Source organism: Diplotaxodon limnothrissa, linkage group LG7, assembly GCF_057381915.1.
Source record: "Diplotaxodon limnothrissa isolate DT_005_m linkage group LG7, D_limnothrissa_male_GT1.1, whole genome shotgun sequence".
NCBI classification, from domain to species: domain Eukaryota; kingdom Metazoa; phylum Chordata; class Actinopteri; order Cichliformes; family Cichlidae; genus Diplotaxodon; species Diplotaxodon limnothrissa.
The window spans coordinates 25869208-25883143 of NC_140602.1; the positions used below are offsets into that span (position 1 = coordinate 25869208).

The 13936-nt window shown below is 38.3% G+C and overlaps 1 protein-coding gene across 1 annotated transcript; it reads right to left on the minus strand.

Moving 5' to 3' along the window:
• Positions 1–721: 721 nt before the first annotated feature.
• On the minus strand, positions 722–10630 carry cdhr5b (cadherin-related family member 5b). The gene is made up of 15 exons (XM_085357040.1): positions 10546–10630; positions 9390–9565; positions 9231–9284; positions 8990–9079; positions 8756–8842; positions 8532–8633; positions 8248–8418; positions 7983–8073; positions 7801–7898; positions 7089–7292; positions 6353–6463; positions 6197–6263; positions 4707–4916; positions 3099–3268; positions 722–1279 (listed from the first exon to the last, which is right to left on the minus strand). The coding sequence occupies exons 1-15, from the start codon at positions 10628–10630 to the stop codon at positions 722–724; spliced, it is 2274 nt and encodes a 757-aa protein (XP_085213166.1).
• Between the last annotated feature and the right edge of the window lie 3306 nt (positions 10631–13936).

Sequence of the window (13936 nt, forward strand, 5' to 3'; positions counted from 1 at the left end):
AGTAGGTTAGGTAAAGGCTGGGTAAAGGTCTCCAGTTTGGTTTGAAGCAACATATTCCACTGATGGATTTTACTGATATCTGTTTAATTATTTAATTGAAGTTCAGAGTCCCTTTCGTGTCTGTCATAATGTTTTACAGTCTCCAGTATCAGTTGGCAGTATTTTTTTTAATCACTAGCGGTAACAGTAGATAATGTGTGTGTTTTTCTCTTGCTGTTTCCCTGTTTCCCTCTGACAACATTTTTTTCTGCTAGCCTGGGCTAAATTACAAGTTAATAATTAACCGTTAAAGAAGTGTTCATTGTTCACTGACACCACTACTGCAAAAAGGGGGCTATAAAACTGACAGGGGCACAAGATGAAGGCACATAGTGAATCAAAAAATCTAATTAAATGAACAGCAGGGCGACCAGAGCTCCCATGATTTTCACTCCATAATTTCTACCACATTGATTTCATGAGTCACAAATGCCTCACTAATGTATATAGTAATGTTTTTAATGAATTTATGACACGTTGATTAACTATGACACATTTACATTAAGAATAGATGCTACAATATGTTGCATTTTGATAAAATCTAAAGGTTCAAACTTTTTAGCTTTTGATTTATCCTTGAAATTTCTTTTTCCATAAGGTGTACGCTGTGCTGGTTCTGTGTGACGGCTCCTTTGTAATAGGCTGATAAGGCTGAATATTATGTGCTTGACTGATAAAAAAATCATTCGATTTTATTATAGGACAGATCAATGTCCAGTTCTTCGTCACCATCTGAGTCGTCGCCCGGTTCCTCTATTTTTACGCCTAGGCCGCTGTCCAAATCAGTATCAGCAAACAAGACCTTGGAGTTTTTTTGTGGTTTTCCATCATGTTTTTTGCTGCTTGAGGGTGGTTCCTCATCTTCCTCCTCGCTGTCCTCCCTGTTGTCTGGAAGAATGACCACCTCCTCCTTGGCACTGGGGTCAATGTCTGCCTTAAACCAGACAGACTTGTACCCCTCCTCCACCCGTCTCTCCTTTGTCAGGATGGGTTTTACTTCCTTCTCGCTGTCAGCCTTATCTGAGCCTACATCACTGGTGTCATCAGGCAAAAGGTCATGCAGTGGTGCAGAAGACCTTTCGATGGCCTCTTTGGTTGGAATATCCCATACTGATTTTGGTGTCTGTTCACTTTTTGTCTCTGGACCACTTGAGCCCGTGCTTCCTCCATCATCATCATCACGCTGAAAGGCTTCATTGGTGTACTGGATGCCCTCTTTTTGGCTTGGGCCTTGACCCAGCTGTGGATAGAACAACAGAAAGGGGAGAACATTTATAAACAAGAGGACTTGAAAGTGTTATTCACAACAAGCTGCTACATCAGTGTATACAATGAATATATATTTTCATGGAAAAGCATCAGAAACCCTTCCCTTCAGACTTGTCTTTGAATCAAGGATTCACAATGGTAAAACTGTGTCCTTACTATGACTTCCAGTAGACATTTTCTACACTTAGCTTGCTGTTTTGAATCTCCTTTAATGCTGTTTCATAAAGTAAACCCTAATGATGAGAAAAAATGACCTCAAATGCTTTAGTCAGGGAATATATTTATTCAGCTAACAGTCTTCATTTTATTCTTACTGAGACTGACTGACACAAAACCCTGTCTATTCATATTATAAATGCTCTTGTCCAATTGTAGATGTTGGACTGTATTGTAACACCGATTCAATATTTGCCCTAAATCTTACTGTGAACTATGCAGTCAACAAGAATTCATATAAAAGAGAAAGGGGAAGGGAAAGGGAAGTTACCAGCCAGAATCAAAGCAAATAACCCAAAAGGGCCACCATGATTCAGGGGGTTGGGAAGCTCATCTTGTAACCAGAAGGTTGCCGGTTTGATCCCCAGATTTGTCTGGCCTGGTTGTTGTGTCCTTGGGCAAGGCACTTCACCCTACTGCCTACTGCTGTTGGACAGAGGGGCCGATGGCGCGATATGGCAGCCTCGCTTCTGCCAGTCTGCCCCAGGGCAGCTGTGGCTACAACAGTAGCTGCCTCCACCAGTGTGTGAATGTGAGAGTGAATGAATAGTGGAATTGTAAAGCGCTTTGAGTGTCTGGAAAAGTGCTATTTAAATGCAATCCATTATTATTATTATTAAAAGCTACAGGTAAAACATTGCACACTGCTAAATCAATGTGGACTTCTTTATAGAGTGCAGAAAAATGAGCTAAAACAGAAGTGAGCAAAGAGAAATAATCAGAAGGAGGAGGACATATTTACAAAAGTTTTTTTTTAAATTGTGGGTTATTGTTGAACTAGCTTCAGAAAAATTTTCCTGAAGGACTGTTGACACCATATCTGATGGGAAGTTTCTTTCATCCACTGAAACAGACACTCTGACTTTGCATGGAGCATACCTGGGCCCTTCCTGTAGCTTCCATTAGATATTTGTTTCCCCAGTTTATCGTAGTCTTCCCATTGCTTAAAATGACCTCAAAATATTTTTCATATTTATGTTAATTCATCTGGCTGTTGACTGATATTCTGTGGGATGAATATTGAATACAGAATAGAATAATTAATTGATCCTCTGCTGTTTTTGAAAGTTTGTTTACTTACAAGAAATGAACAGTCTTTAATTGTTATGATAGTTTAACATTAATGGAGACAGAACGTCAACCAAAAATCCAGAAAAAAAACACACCCGGTGTGGGGATTTGGTGTTCTAGTTACCAAGCAGCCAAGATACCTACAGGATTTTGAGTTTCTGTAAAGAGCAGTGGGTCATAATCCCTCCACAGGTGTGACCAAACCTGGTGACCAGCTACAAGAAACATCTTACCACTGTGCTTGAAAAAAAGGGTTCCTAGTGTGAAATTATGCTGCAATTTAGCCTGAATCTCAAAGGTCACAAGGTGTATAAACATTAAACAAGTGAAAATAGTACAAATAAAATATTTCATAAGGAATCTTTTATCTTGTCCTTAAATCTGTTTAACTGAAACCAAGGTGGTCAAAAATGAAAATGTGTGAATAGTAAAGACCAACGTGTTGGAAAGGGATGAGTCTGGATGAATGTGAAAGTTCACCCACACCTAAACCTTAAACTTACGGAGCTTCGAAATATGTTGGCTTCATAGATCTTCTTCCAGTCTGCCTTCCCATTCTGCATGCGATGGGCAAGCACACCAATGACCACCAGACAAATTAACAGGAGAGCACCCAAGGTTGCACCCAGTGCTGCCATCTCCACTGTTCCATATTCACCAGATGGGTTGATGACTGCAGAAACAATAAAAAAAAAAAACCCTCATTAAAGAGTCTAAACCCTTTCTGTAAACTGAAGTGTTTTTCATCAAATGCTTTTTATTGGAGTGATAATTCTAACTGTAAATGTCAGATTAATCTTTGTTACTTGGAATGGACATTTTAGGCGAAACGTAGAAGTTTAGCACACTAAAGCTGTGGTTAAGTAACTTTAACACAAAAACTGATAGATTAAGACTGGTTTGATAAGGGTTGACTGCACATAGCTTAAGAAAAATGAAATGACAGATACAATATGTGGATTATAGATCTGCCACTTACTAAAAATGCCATGCTAAAAGTCCATACTGAACAAGTGGCGAGCTCAAAAATCAAGACAAAGCCAAGAACTGCAGTTCCTCAAGTGGCCACTTGAGACTTGCTAGTCGAACCCCATGAACTCCCCTGTTAAAACGCCTAATGCAGAGTTTTCTCCTTTATAACAACTCAGGAGAAAGAGATTTTTTTTTAATATCTCATCCACCTGGATAGTGGATCTGGGTGCTTGGCCACTCGATAAGTGTCCACTGCACCAGACTAGCTTCTCCTAGATGTAATCTTGTCTACTGTAAGTCAGTAAACCAGACCACACCGTTGTGTTTGTGCTGTTGATGCCTTTTGAAGGAATTTAAATGGATTATCTAACTAATAATAACTAATAATATGGCTTTCTCATGTATCCAAATTCTAACACCAAATAAGAACAAAGTTAAACAGCATGGCAGTAGCTGACATGCTAATACTAGTTTCAAAATGCATGGACAGATCAACATCCATCTATTACGCTGAGTATGAACTTGACATATACACATTTTAAGCTTTCAGAACATAGTGAAGATTTATTTGAACTAGTCTTTACTGCACTTTTTTTTCTTTCTTTATTATTTATTTATTTAGGAATAACTGCTGTGATGAATGAGAAGTATATGGGCCAATGCTTAATACCAACAATGAGACTTTAAAGACATTTTTATAGCTTTGGAACAATGTGAAAAAAGCCTTTATAGGAAGTTAGAAGTATATTCCTGTCTAAAATAAGGCTGGATGACAAAAACAATTTAGTATTATTATTTTAGGAAGTTTATGATTTTTTTTAATTAAATAGAATATTCTAGCTTTTGGTGTGTGATTTTTTAAAAAACATTTTTAGTCTCAAAGGTTATCCAATTATTTTTTTTGTTTCCTGTGAATTTCATTTATTTTCCATGTACTACCCCTTTCCCCAAGGTCATTTCTAAAAAAACAAAAAACAAAAATAACAAAACAAAAATATGTGTGTGTGTTAAAATATGTGTTGGTAAATCCTTTGTTTGCCTGGCAATGATTCTTCTTAGATTTACTGCTTGTTTGTGTGTGTGTGTTTTTCCCCCCCAAAGGACCACATTTGATCTGATGAAGAGTAATGGGTAAGCACCTGGTGGTGCCTTGCTGGGAGTGGAGAAACTTTCTTCAGGGGTCAAAGTGGGATTAATGGCTGAAGAACTGTCTTCAGTGGATGCAGCAGAGTTAGTGGTGCTCTCACTGGGGCTGGTCGTTGAGACGCTGGTGCTGGTTGTGGATTCACCTGTGGTTGTTGTGGTCATAAAGTCTGTAGTAGTCTGAGGTAAACTGGTGGTGGTGATACCTGGGAGGAGAGCACACTTTGAAGCTTAGTGGTTTTACCTGTGTCTTCATGTTCTGCTTTAGATGTCTATACACGGCCGTTTTAGCGTTCTTGAAAGGTCTTTGCAAGCCACATGGACATGAATCTTGATGCATGTAGCTAATCCTTGTTCAGTCTGGGCCAGGATATAGCTGTTATTCTTCTGCTTTCTGTCTTAATGCCACACTCCGCTGGATTGGCCATGACAACTCAAGGACACATCATATAGCCAGGTTCTGTGGCCTCAAATCAACAAGACTTTCTTCTTTGTTGGAGTTCCAAACATTTTACTGTGCACATATTACTTCCATATATTCCATTTGGGTTGGTTTGTCGAGTGCAATTGCCGTTAAGATCAGCGCCATTTCAAGAAAGATTCCTATTTGGTGGGCAAGTAGACATATATCATAATTGCAGTCGCACTGCAAGATGGTCATCCTAAACTTTTGACACCATCAAAAGTTCATCCAGGACGGTCTTTGGTTGTAAACCAACTTTGAGCATAAGTATGGTGTGATAGTCCATGATGTGGGTCACTGTTTTAGAGTCCCAATTCTTTCACATTGTCCCTCTCTCATCTGGGACATTCAAAACGACACTCTAAATATTAGTATTATAAGTTATTCAGATTGGGTGCAAGTAAATTTTCATCATATTTTTCTTTTGCAAGACCTTGAATCACGTTTAAGGCAAAGTTTTTAAGTTACTGTCACAAACAGAGAAAATCAGATTGACAGGGGGCAAAAAAAAAGAAACTTGCATTTTAAGTTTAAAGGGGTACAACAATGTACAGTAGAAATCAATCCAATAAATAAAAGTGGGACCCCCCCCCCCCCCCCCCCCCCCCCCCCCACACACACACACACACACACACACACAAAGACAAAGAAACCCTCCTTAAAAACCAACCTTAAAAAAGAACAAAGAAACAAAGAAATAAAGTGAAAGAGGGATAAACTTATAGGGACTCCTGTTGCTCAGGAGTTAGAGTACTTCGTTTACCAACTGAAAGGTCAGACTCTTCTAGTCCACATGCTGAAGTATCCTCAGGCAAGATACACTAGTACATCCTCTGGAGAGGGAGTGTGTGTGGATATGAATAGATAGTACTGTATAAATATGTGTGTGGGATTGGGTGAATGGGACTTGTGGTAGAGCTTTGAGCTCTGACTGAGTAGAAAGGTGCTATACAGGTATCAGCCCATTTGTTGCATTGACAGAACAAGTGGAGTCAGCAGCATATTGTGGAAGGTTTCATTTACCTAATTTCACCTCCACTGACAGCTGAGCTGTGGCTGTTTCATCATTGGTTGAATCTAGTGCCAATACCTGAAAGTTCAAAGACAAAGTTAAATGCTTGATAAGAAACTTGCTCACTTCATCAGTCATTTTAACTTTAACTAGACTTGTAGACTCACTTCCAGGGACAGGGTTTCCTCTGGGAGTTCCTTAGTCATGAATAAGAAGCCGTTAATGATGGAGAATTCACTCCTCCCCTTAATGGAATAAGTGATGTGGGGATTCAGACCCTGTTTCAACATATGTAGGAAAAAAAGTTGGTGCTGAGCATGAAGTAGATTGAAAACTCCCAAAAGACTTTGTTAGTAATCAAACAAACTCCCAATGGAGTAGTTTGCCACTAAACTGCATAATGTCATGAAATAATGTATAAGTCTCTCCATCAGTGAAAATAACTACATCATGTCTGGAAACAGTTGACAGAATGGCTGGACATGCACCACTGCTGGCTGTTACCAAAATGAGCTTTCACTTAACAAACTTGTACATAACAAAAGTCAAACAGTCTTGCTGGAACATTCTTTTGTTTTTGAACAAATAATCAATACAAGCATTTGTAAACTACATTTAAATGGCATTTCAGGAAATTTACAAAAGATGCTAAGGAAACATTAGGAAATGGATCATTGAGACATGGAACTGTTAGCTCTAATTTCCCACTTCCATTTCCATAAAAAACTACAGAGAATAAAGAAACACAAGTCAAACCTAGAAGAAGAATAAGTTTGGGAACACAGCCTATGAGCAGGTATCATCCATCCATCCATCCATCCATCCATCCATCCTTTCACCTCTTGAAACACTTGTTTCACCTAGTCACATTGGTGTTTAAGGGTTTGAGTAACTGCATTTTACCGCTGTGGCAGCATAATCTTCATCTGTGGCAATAATCTGCAGTGGCGTGTCCTTGTTTGTCAGATCCATCGCCACGGCACCTACTGAAGAGATGACTCCTTCATAATGATCTTTCTGAAATTTTGGGGGGTGTAAGCTTTCGACTTGGACACTGATTGTGATGGTAGTGGTGGCAAACTGATGAGTGTTCACCTTCTGACTGGCCTGTGAAAGAAAAACACAGCTGAAAACATCAGGATTGTATAATACTGAAAATTTCCTGAGATTAACCTGACAAAGAAATTCATACATTTAAATTATTGATGTAATAATTTAATAAGATTTTCTGCCAATTTTATGTCATGTTTAGGGACCAACAGACTGCCTGTCTGCTCTTTGTAGGCCGATTCTCGCTTCAGTTTGGGAATGAGAATCGGCCTCAGGTGGAGGACATATAGCAGAATGTGGCAGCATTGGAAGTAATGCAGATGTTGGACTGACTGATTTACCAGACTGAATTGGCCAGAATCTGAGTGATCTTGTGAACATCAACAATAGGCCTCTCTGGGATAGTTTAAGTTGGGTTTTCTTTTTTGTTTTTGTTCTTTTTTACTGTTTTGGTTACATCCTGCATCTGTTTACTTACATCTATTGAAAAAATCCAGTTTGATTACAGTTTTTAGCACAAATTACACCATCATTTGATAACAGCAAGAGAATATGTTGTGTTTACTAGCACTGTCAAAGTGATCGTCCCCAACACATCAGCTGGCTTCAGCATGGTAATGTTCCCCGTGTTTGAGTTGATCTCGAACAGACCAGCATCATTTCCTGCAAACACAGACAAACTAGGCTTCTTCTTTCTGCTAATAACCAACAACTCCGCAATTGTTTGTTATAATTCAAGTTATATACCACTTAGGAATGAATATGTTATCTCCTCATTTATTCCAGAGTCTCCATCAATGGCGTACAGAGGTCCTGGTTTCAGCGGTAACACTCCAGGCTGCGAAAGCAAAATCACAGTTATGGCCTCAAAGTGTTTATCAGGTCGTCCAACGGCATTTAAAACCTTCTCATTCATTAACAATATTAAAAGCTAAAATGATAAAATACCCCTCTATATAATACTTTATATATGTATATAATACATATAATTACTACAATGGGAGTAACTCACCTCCTGTTCACTAAGGACAACAAATCCAGTATAGCCGGTACTCTGGCAAATTACATTCTCGCTCATGTTATGTGGGGTGCATGGCTGGAACCATGGCGGTCTGTTGTCCCCATCTAAGATAGTGACTGCAATAGTTGTGGTGGCACTATATCTTTCTGGTTCTTGTGTGTCCTAAAAAATGTCGGAAGAAGAAACATCCAAATGCCAGAATGAAAAACCATAGGTATCCTCCAGAGTTAGGAGGAAACTATTATTGTGTATAATCAGAAATGTTGACTACTCACCAGAACTTCCAATACCAGCTGCACATTTTTGACTTTTTCATAATCAAGGCGCGCATTAACAAGAATAACTGCACTAGTCGGTGACTGCAGTCTAAAGTAATCCTGCAGATATGAAAAAGGAAATAAAAATGTTTAGATCACTGTGCATCTTTGACCTTACTCTGGTCAAAGATGCTGGAACTAATATCTGCTGTCTCATGTGAGACAAAAGAAAAAAGTCTTACAGATTCAGGTGTGAGTGTATAGTAGAGTGTGGGATTGTCCAAGTCTTTGGCAGCGAACTGACCCACAGTGGTCCCTATAGGTGCTATCTATATAAAAAAAAAAGTACCACTAAATAAGGTACATTTAAAAAGAAGATATGAGGGCTATCTACTCGTGCCACAACACAAAAATTAATAAATAGATTAAAGAATTACAAAGACAAATAATAACTTCTCTAGTATTTCAACCCTTACCTCACTGACTTGAACATCGTACGGATTTTTATCAAAGCTGGGAGGGTTATCATTCAAATTGCCAATGACTACAATGATGACGATGTTTATCTGGAAACAGATTAAACTGACATTAGTGTATCAGATAACACATGACCATTAAGTACAAGCAAAGTCTGAGTCTGTGAAAAACACACAGCTGAGTGAAAAACTGAAGACGTTTATTGTTAACCCTGCTCAGCGTGTTTAAAGGCAGTTTTACCGTCAGTCCTGTGGTTTTTTTACACGTGATGCGGACCGGAAAACTTTTTTCAGTCTGCAAAGAAAACAAATTTTATACGATTTTACTCTTAAGCAGTGCAGAAATTACACAGAGACGAGTTTCAATCTTATTGGTATTATTAGTCATGACTGACAGTACCTCATAGTCAAACACCTTTGCAGCTGTCAGCTTGTTTCCATTAATTGAAAATGGGTTTGAGTCTGCAGCTGGAGGAGTAAATTCAAGGGTCACATCTGGCTCGACAGTTATTGTCTCAACAACGTCACCTATTCCGTTGTTTTCTGGAAACTGCACACTTGAAGGAGCCGAACAGACTTGTGGGAGAAGAAAAAAGATGTTCTAATTAAAGAGACAGACCATTAACACATTTATTAATTACGGTAACATTTTATTAAGTTATTAACACAAGTTAATAGATGTCTACCAGTTTTACTTGTTTTTATGTATACAGAGAAAGTACTAAAGTAATCTGTAAGCAACTTGACAGTTATGTGCATATCTCAAAGGCAGACTTAGAATTCCACTATTTTTCACTGGCTATAGAACTATTGAAAAATAGTTTAGAAATTGTTGCAATTGCTCAGAGTGTCTTCCATTTGGTTTCCATTTGGTTGCCTAAAGGCTTTATATACTGGTGCTTCAGCTAGGATGTTAGAAACTCTTTTAGAGTGATTTTTGAATATGTCTGTTAGATTATTCCCCTTATTCCACAATAATTGAGGCCTATGTGTACCAAGAAACATTCATTTCTGGGAGCACAGTGGAAACTGCTCTGAGTGAAAGTGATTTTATCACCTCGCCTTCATCTTTGTCTCAACAGACAGTTTACAAAGCAGTAGAATTTGGAAAAAACTGTGTAGTTTCCTGAAATGTTGACAGATGTGGAGGAGCACAAGGAATAAACAATCACAATAAAACTAGTACAGTTTAAAATATTGAATAAGTCAAGTTAGTTTAATAAATACTTAAAGAGCTGTTAAAATACTTAAAGAGTTGCAAGCTATAAAAAACAAAAAAGAAATGTAAAAATGTAAAAAAATGCATCAAACAGCGTGTCTGTTGGCTTCTAGACTTTTGACCCCCTCCCCTTTCTTTTCTTTCACTCATTTCTTAGCTCACAGGCTTTCACTAGCTGTCCAATACACACTGATAACAACAACAACAACAACAACAAATGGTAAATGGCCTGCAAATACCACTGAACACACTGTTATGCAGCCCATTATTTTTTTTATAGGAACAGAGATCAACAGTCAGGTAAACAACAAGTGAAACAACAGAGATGGATACTCACTGGTCTGAGCCAATGTCTGAAACGGAATCAGAAGGATGAAGCAGAGGAGTGTTGTCGCAGTGAAGTGTGGATAAATATTCTCCATGTCGTTGTCCGACTGTGTCTTCGTCAGTCCCGACTGATCTGCCTCTCGTCTGTGTCGATCTGCTTGCGTTTATGGCTGCACTGGACTTTTACCCATCATAAAACCCATTACATGTATTCCTGTTTGCTGTGAAGTCATATAAGGTCTTTTTCTGTGACTAATTGTCTTTTATTTGACAAGATTGACATGACGATGCATGTTAATATTGTTTGCACATCTGCAGAAGTGATGATAGTATTTGAGATCATTAAATTATGTATTCCCTCATCTGCTATTCCTTAACTTTAGGACACTCAATGTGTCCTATCGCAAGGTCATGTGTCTTGATTTGCATTTATGGTTGACAACAGTGGGATAAACATAACACATACAACACGCCTAGTACAGAGGCCAGTACAGTGGTATTAAGACTTTTCAGTTGTTAAACACTTTATACTGAATTTGACTAATATTATATAAATAAAAGCCTTTTTAGGGCGACCATGGCTCAGGGGGTTGGGAATCGCATCTGTAACCGGAAGGTCGCCGGTTCGATCCCTGGGCTCTCTGTCCTGGTCATTGTGTCCTTGGGCAAGACACTTTACCCTACTTGCCTACTGGTGTTGGCCAGAGGGGCCGATGGCGCGATATGGCAGCCTCGCTTCTGTCAGTCTGCCCCAGGGCAGCTGTGGCTACAACCGTAGCTTGCCTCCACCAGTGTGTGAATGAATAGTGGTATTGTAAAGCGCTTTGGTGCCTTGAAAAGCGCTATATAAATCCATTATTATTATTGTCCCTATTAATCCATACACAACATGTTAGACATGTTTGTACTTTATAGGAGCCCCCCTTTGCGAACAGATGACTTTGTCCACTTTTATGTGTTAGATGCCTAAAAGACTGTAAGTACAAGAACGAATGAAGCAGAATAAAAATAAAAACAGTTCCTTGAATGTTCACTTGATGCTGCAAAAATACGTCAGCCCTCATAGACTCACATGATGAAATGTCCAACTTTACAGCAGCAATAACCACATTTATACCCTGGTCTTTATGGCTGACTATCCCCTTTATGGCAGCTGGACAGTGTTTATTTTTTAATAACCCAACAGTTTCAATTGCATTTAAGCTTGAAGTTAGGGTGTCCTGAAGGGTGGCGTTTGAAGGGATGTCATTTAGGCTACTATTTCTTATAAGGGCTTTGCCTTGGTTCATTTCAGTCACACAGCTGGACCTCTTGCCTGTGTTTGCTATATGCAATTTGGAATATTTAATATAGTCATCTAAAATAAATAATAATAGTAATAACAATAATAAAAAGGAGAGGAAGGAGAAAAAAGATAATAAACTCCAAGATACACTATTTTAAATTAAAAACAAAAAATATTTTCAACTGACTGGGTTTTTTGTGTGTTAATATGATCATTAATATATTATTTTAAATGCTATTAAAAAGAGAGTGCCTTGGAGTAATTTGCTTTTTGGCTCATCCAGATAACAAACAGATCAGTTTCTGCATTGATGACGCATCTATCTATCAGTTCATCCATCTGTTCATGCCTCTGCAATTCACAAGAACTTCTACTCCTCCTAGAGCAGAGGTCAGCAATGACATGCGGCTCTTTAGTGGGTAAAGAGCCACATGCAGACCCACTGGTTAGGGTTAACCTGACCCTATTAATAATACATATACTATGTGTATGTAATATCCTCTCCCAGTTACACCCATCATCCACCCGTTGGTCTCCCATTGCATCGTTCCTGACACCTGTGTGTGTCTGTTGTTTTGTAGAAGGAGCTATAAATTTAAGAAAGGAATATATAATTGTGCTTTATGTTTTTCATAGCGCTTCTCGAAAAAGACTCCTGCCATTAGAACTGGTCCTGTTACATTTCAGATGCATTATTTATCGATGTGTTCCAAGCATTTTTTCATATCCATACCTTTTTTAATATGAATATTATTTACGCTTTAAAGATGACAGCTGTTCTTACTGAAGAAAATTGAAGTTGGAGGTTGAAAACAAGCTGCATTTTTAAATTAGAAGTGAAATTTAAATTCAAGTTGCTTGAGTTGAGCTATGTGTAAATACAACATGCACACCATGACTTGGATGGTTGGAGGAATTTTTTTCTATGGCTTTGCGTTCAGGAACTGATCCTCCTGAGAACGGAGGTAGAAAAATATCTTTCAATAAAAATATCTTTCTTTAATTTTTTGTGATATGTGCGTCCACCACAGAGGACATACATGAACAGGCTGGGTCTCAGCACGATATCAAACAGACTTCAAAACCCTGACATGAGCCTTTAAGTTTTCATTTAGCGCCACCTTCAGGACAAGTTATTGCAGCACAATGCATTCTTGTATGCACAAATATCAAATCCTGCACATAATTATGAAACACACTAGTCACTGAAAAGTACTTCATAAAACATATTTAATAACAAAGTGATGTGTTCCCACACTAAATAAGATAACAGCTGCATTTACACACATTTATTCAGATCATCAGTTTCCAACATTTTCCAACTAACATCACATTGGATCTCCTCATCTCACTGAGTCTTCTACAGGTCGGTGGGCCAGTTGTTGTAGACAGATGGACACATGTACTGTTTCAGCAGCAGATTCACTTTCTCCGTGTCTGCTCCCACCGCACTGTGAACAAACACGGCATAAAAAACATGCTGACACGTGCGGATAAAAACACAAAGAGCCATTAATGAAGAAAATATAAACTCTCTAATGATGTCTGCTGAACTAAAACCTTTATTACTTTATAGTAGCGGCACACCGTAACTATCTCCAGTTTTATATATTAGTATGTATCTAATTTTACATCTCAATGTTTTATTAAGAACAACGCTTCCAATTCATTCAAACCATGTCATACACTTTACTCTGCTACGCCATAGTGCTTTTAATATGAAAATACTACAGGAAGTGTGAAATTTCACTCAAAACGTTCAACTTGCCACTAAGTTGAAAATCCAACCAGGTAGATTGTGAAAAACAAAAACCCAAACACTTTATTTCATAGTTTTTTGCGAATTCTACTCAGCTGTTTTCTTCCATTGCTGATTAACTGTAGTCAATGAAACTCAGCACTTCACAATAAAAGCCAGTCAGGGAAAGACTGTGTCAGTAAAAGATCCGAAAGTTAATTAAATTGGAAGTGAGGTGACACTAATACCTGAATGAAAACAGTGTTACAGAAGAACGACAGCAGAGCACTGAGTGCAACACAAACCTGTTGTTGGAATTTGTGCTGTGGAGAATTATTCAGTGCTCATATTACTTCAAACTGTTCCTGTTTCTGCCTT

Coding starts and splice junctions, on each gene's coding strand:
- cdhr5b (XM_085357040.1), bottom strand. CDS start 10,630: ATGGAGAATATTTATCCACACTTCACTGCGACAACACTCCTCTGCTTC. Junction 9,285..9,389: donor CAAAGGTGTTTGACTATGAG/GTACTGTCAGTC, acceptor TTTTCTTTGCAG/ACTGAAAAAAGTTTTCCGGT. Junction 8,419..8,531: donor AGCTGGTATTGGAAGTTCTG/GTGAGTAGTCAA, acceptor GACATTTTTTAG/GACACACAAGAACCAGAAAG.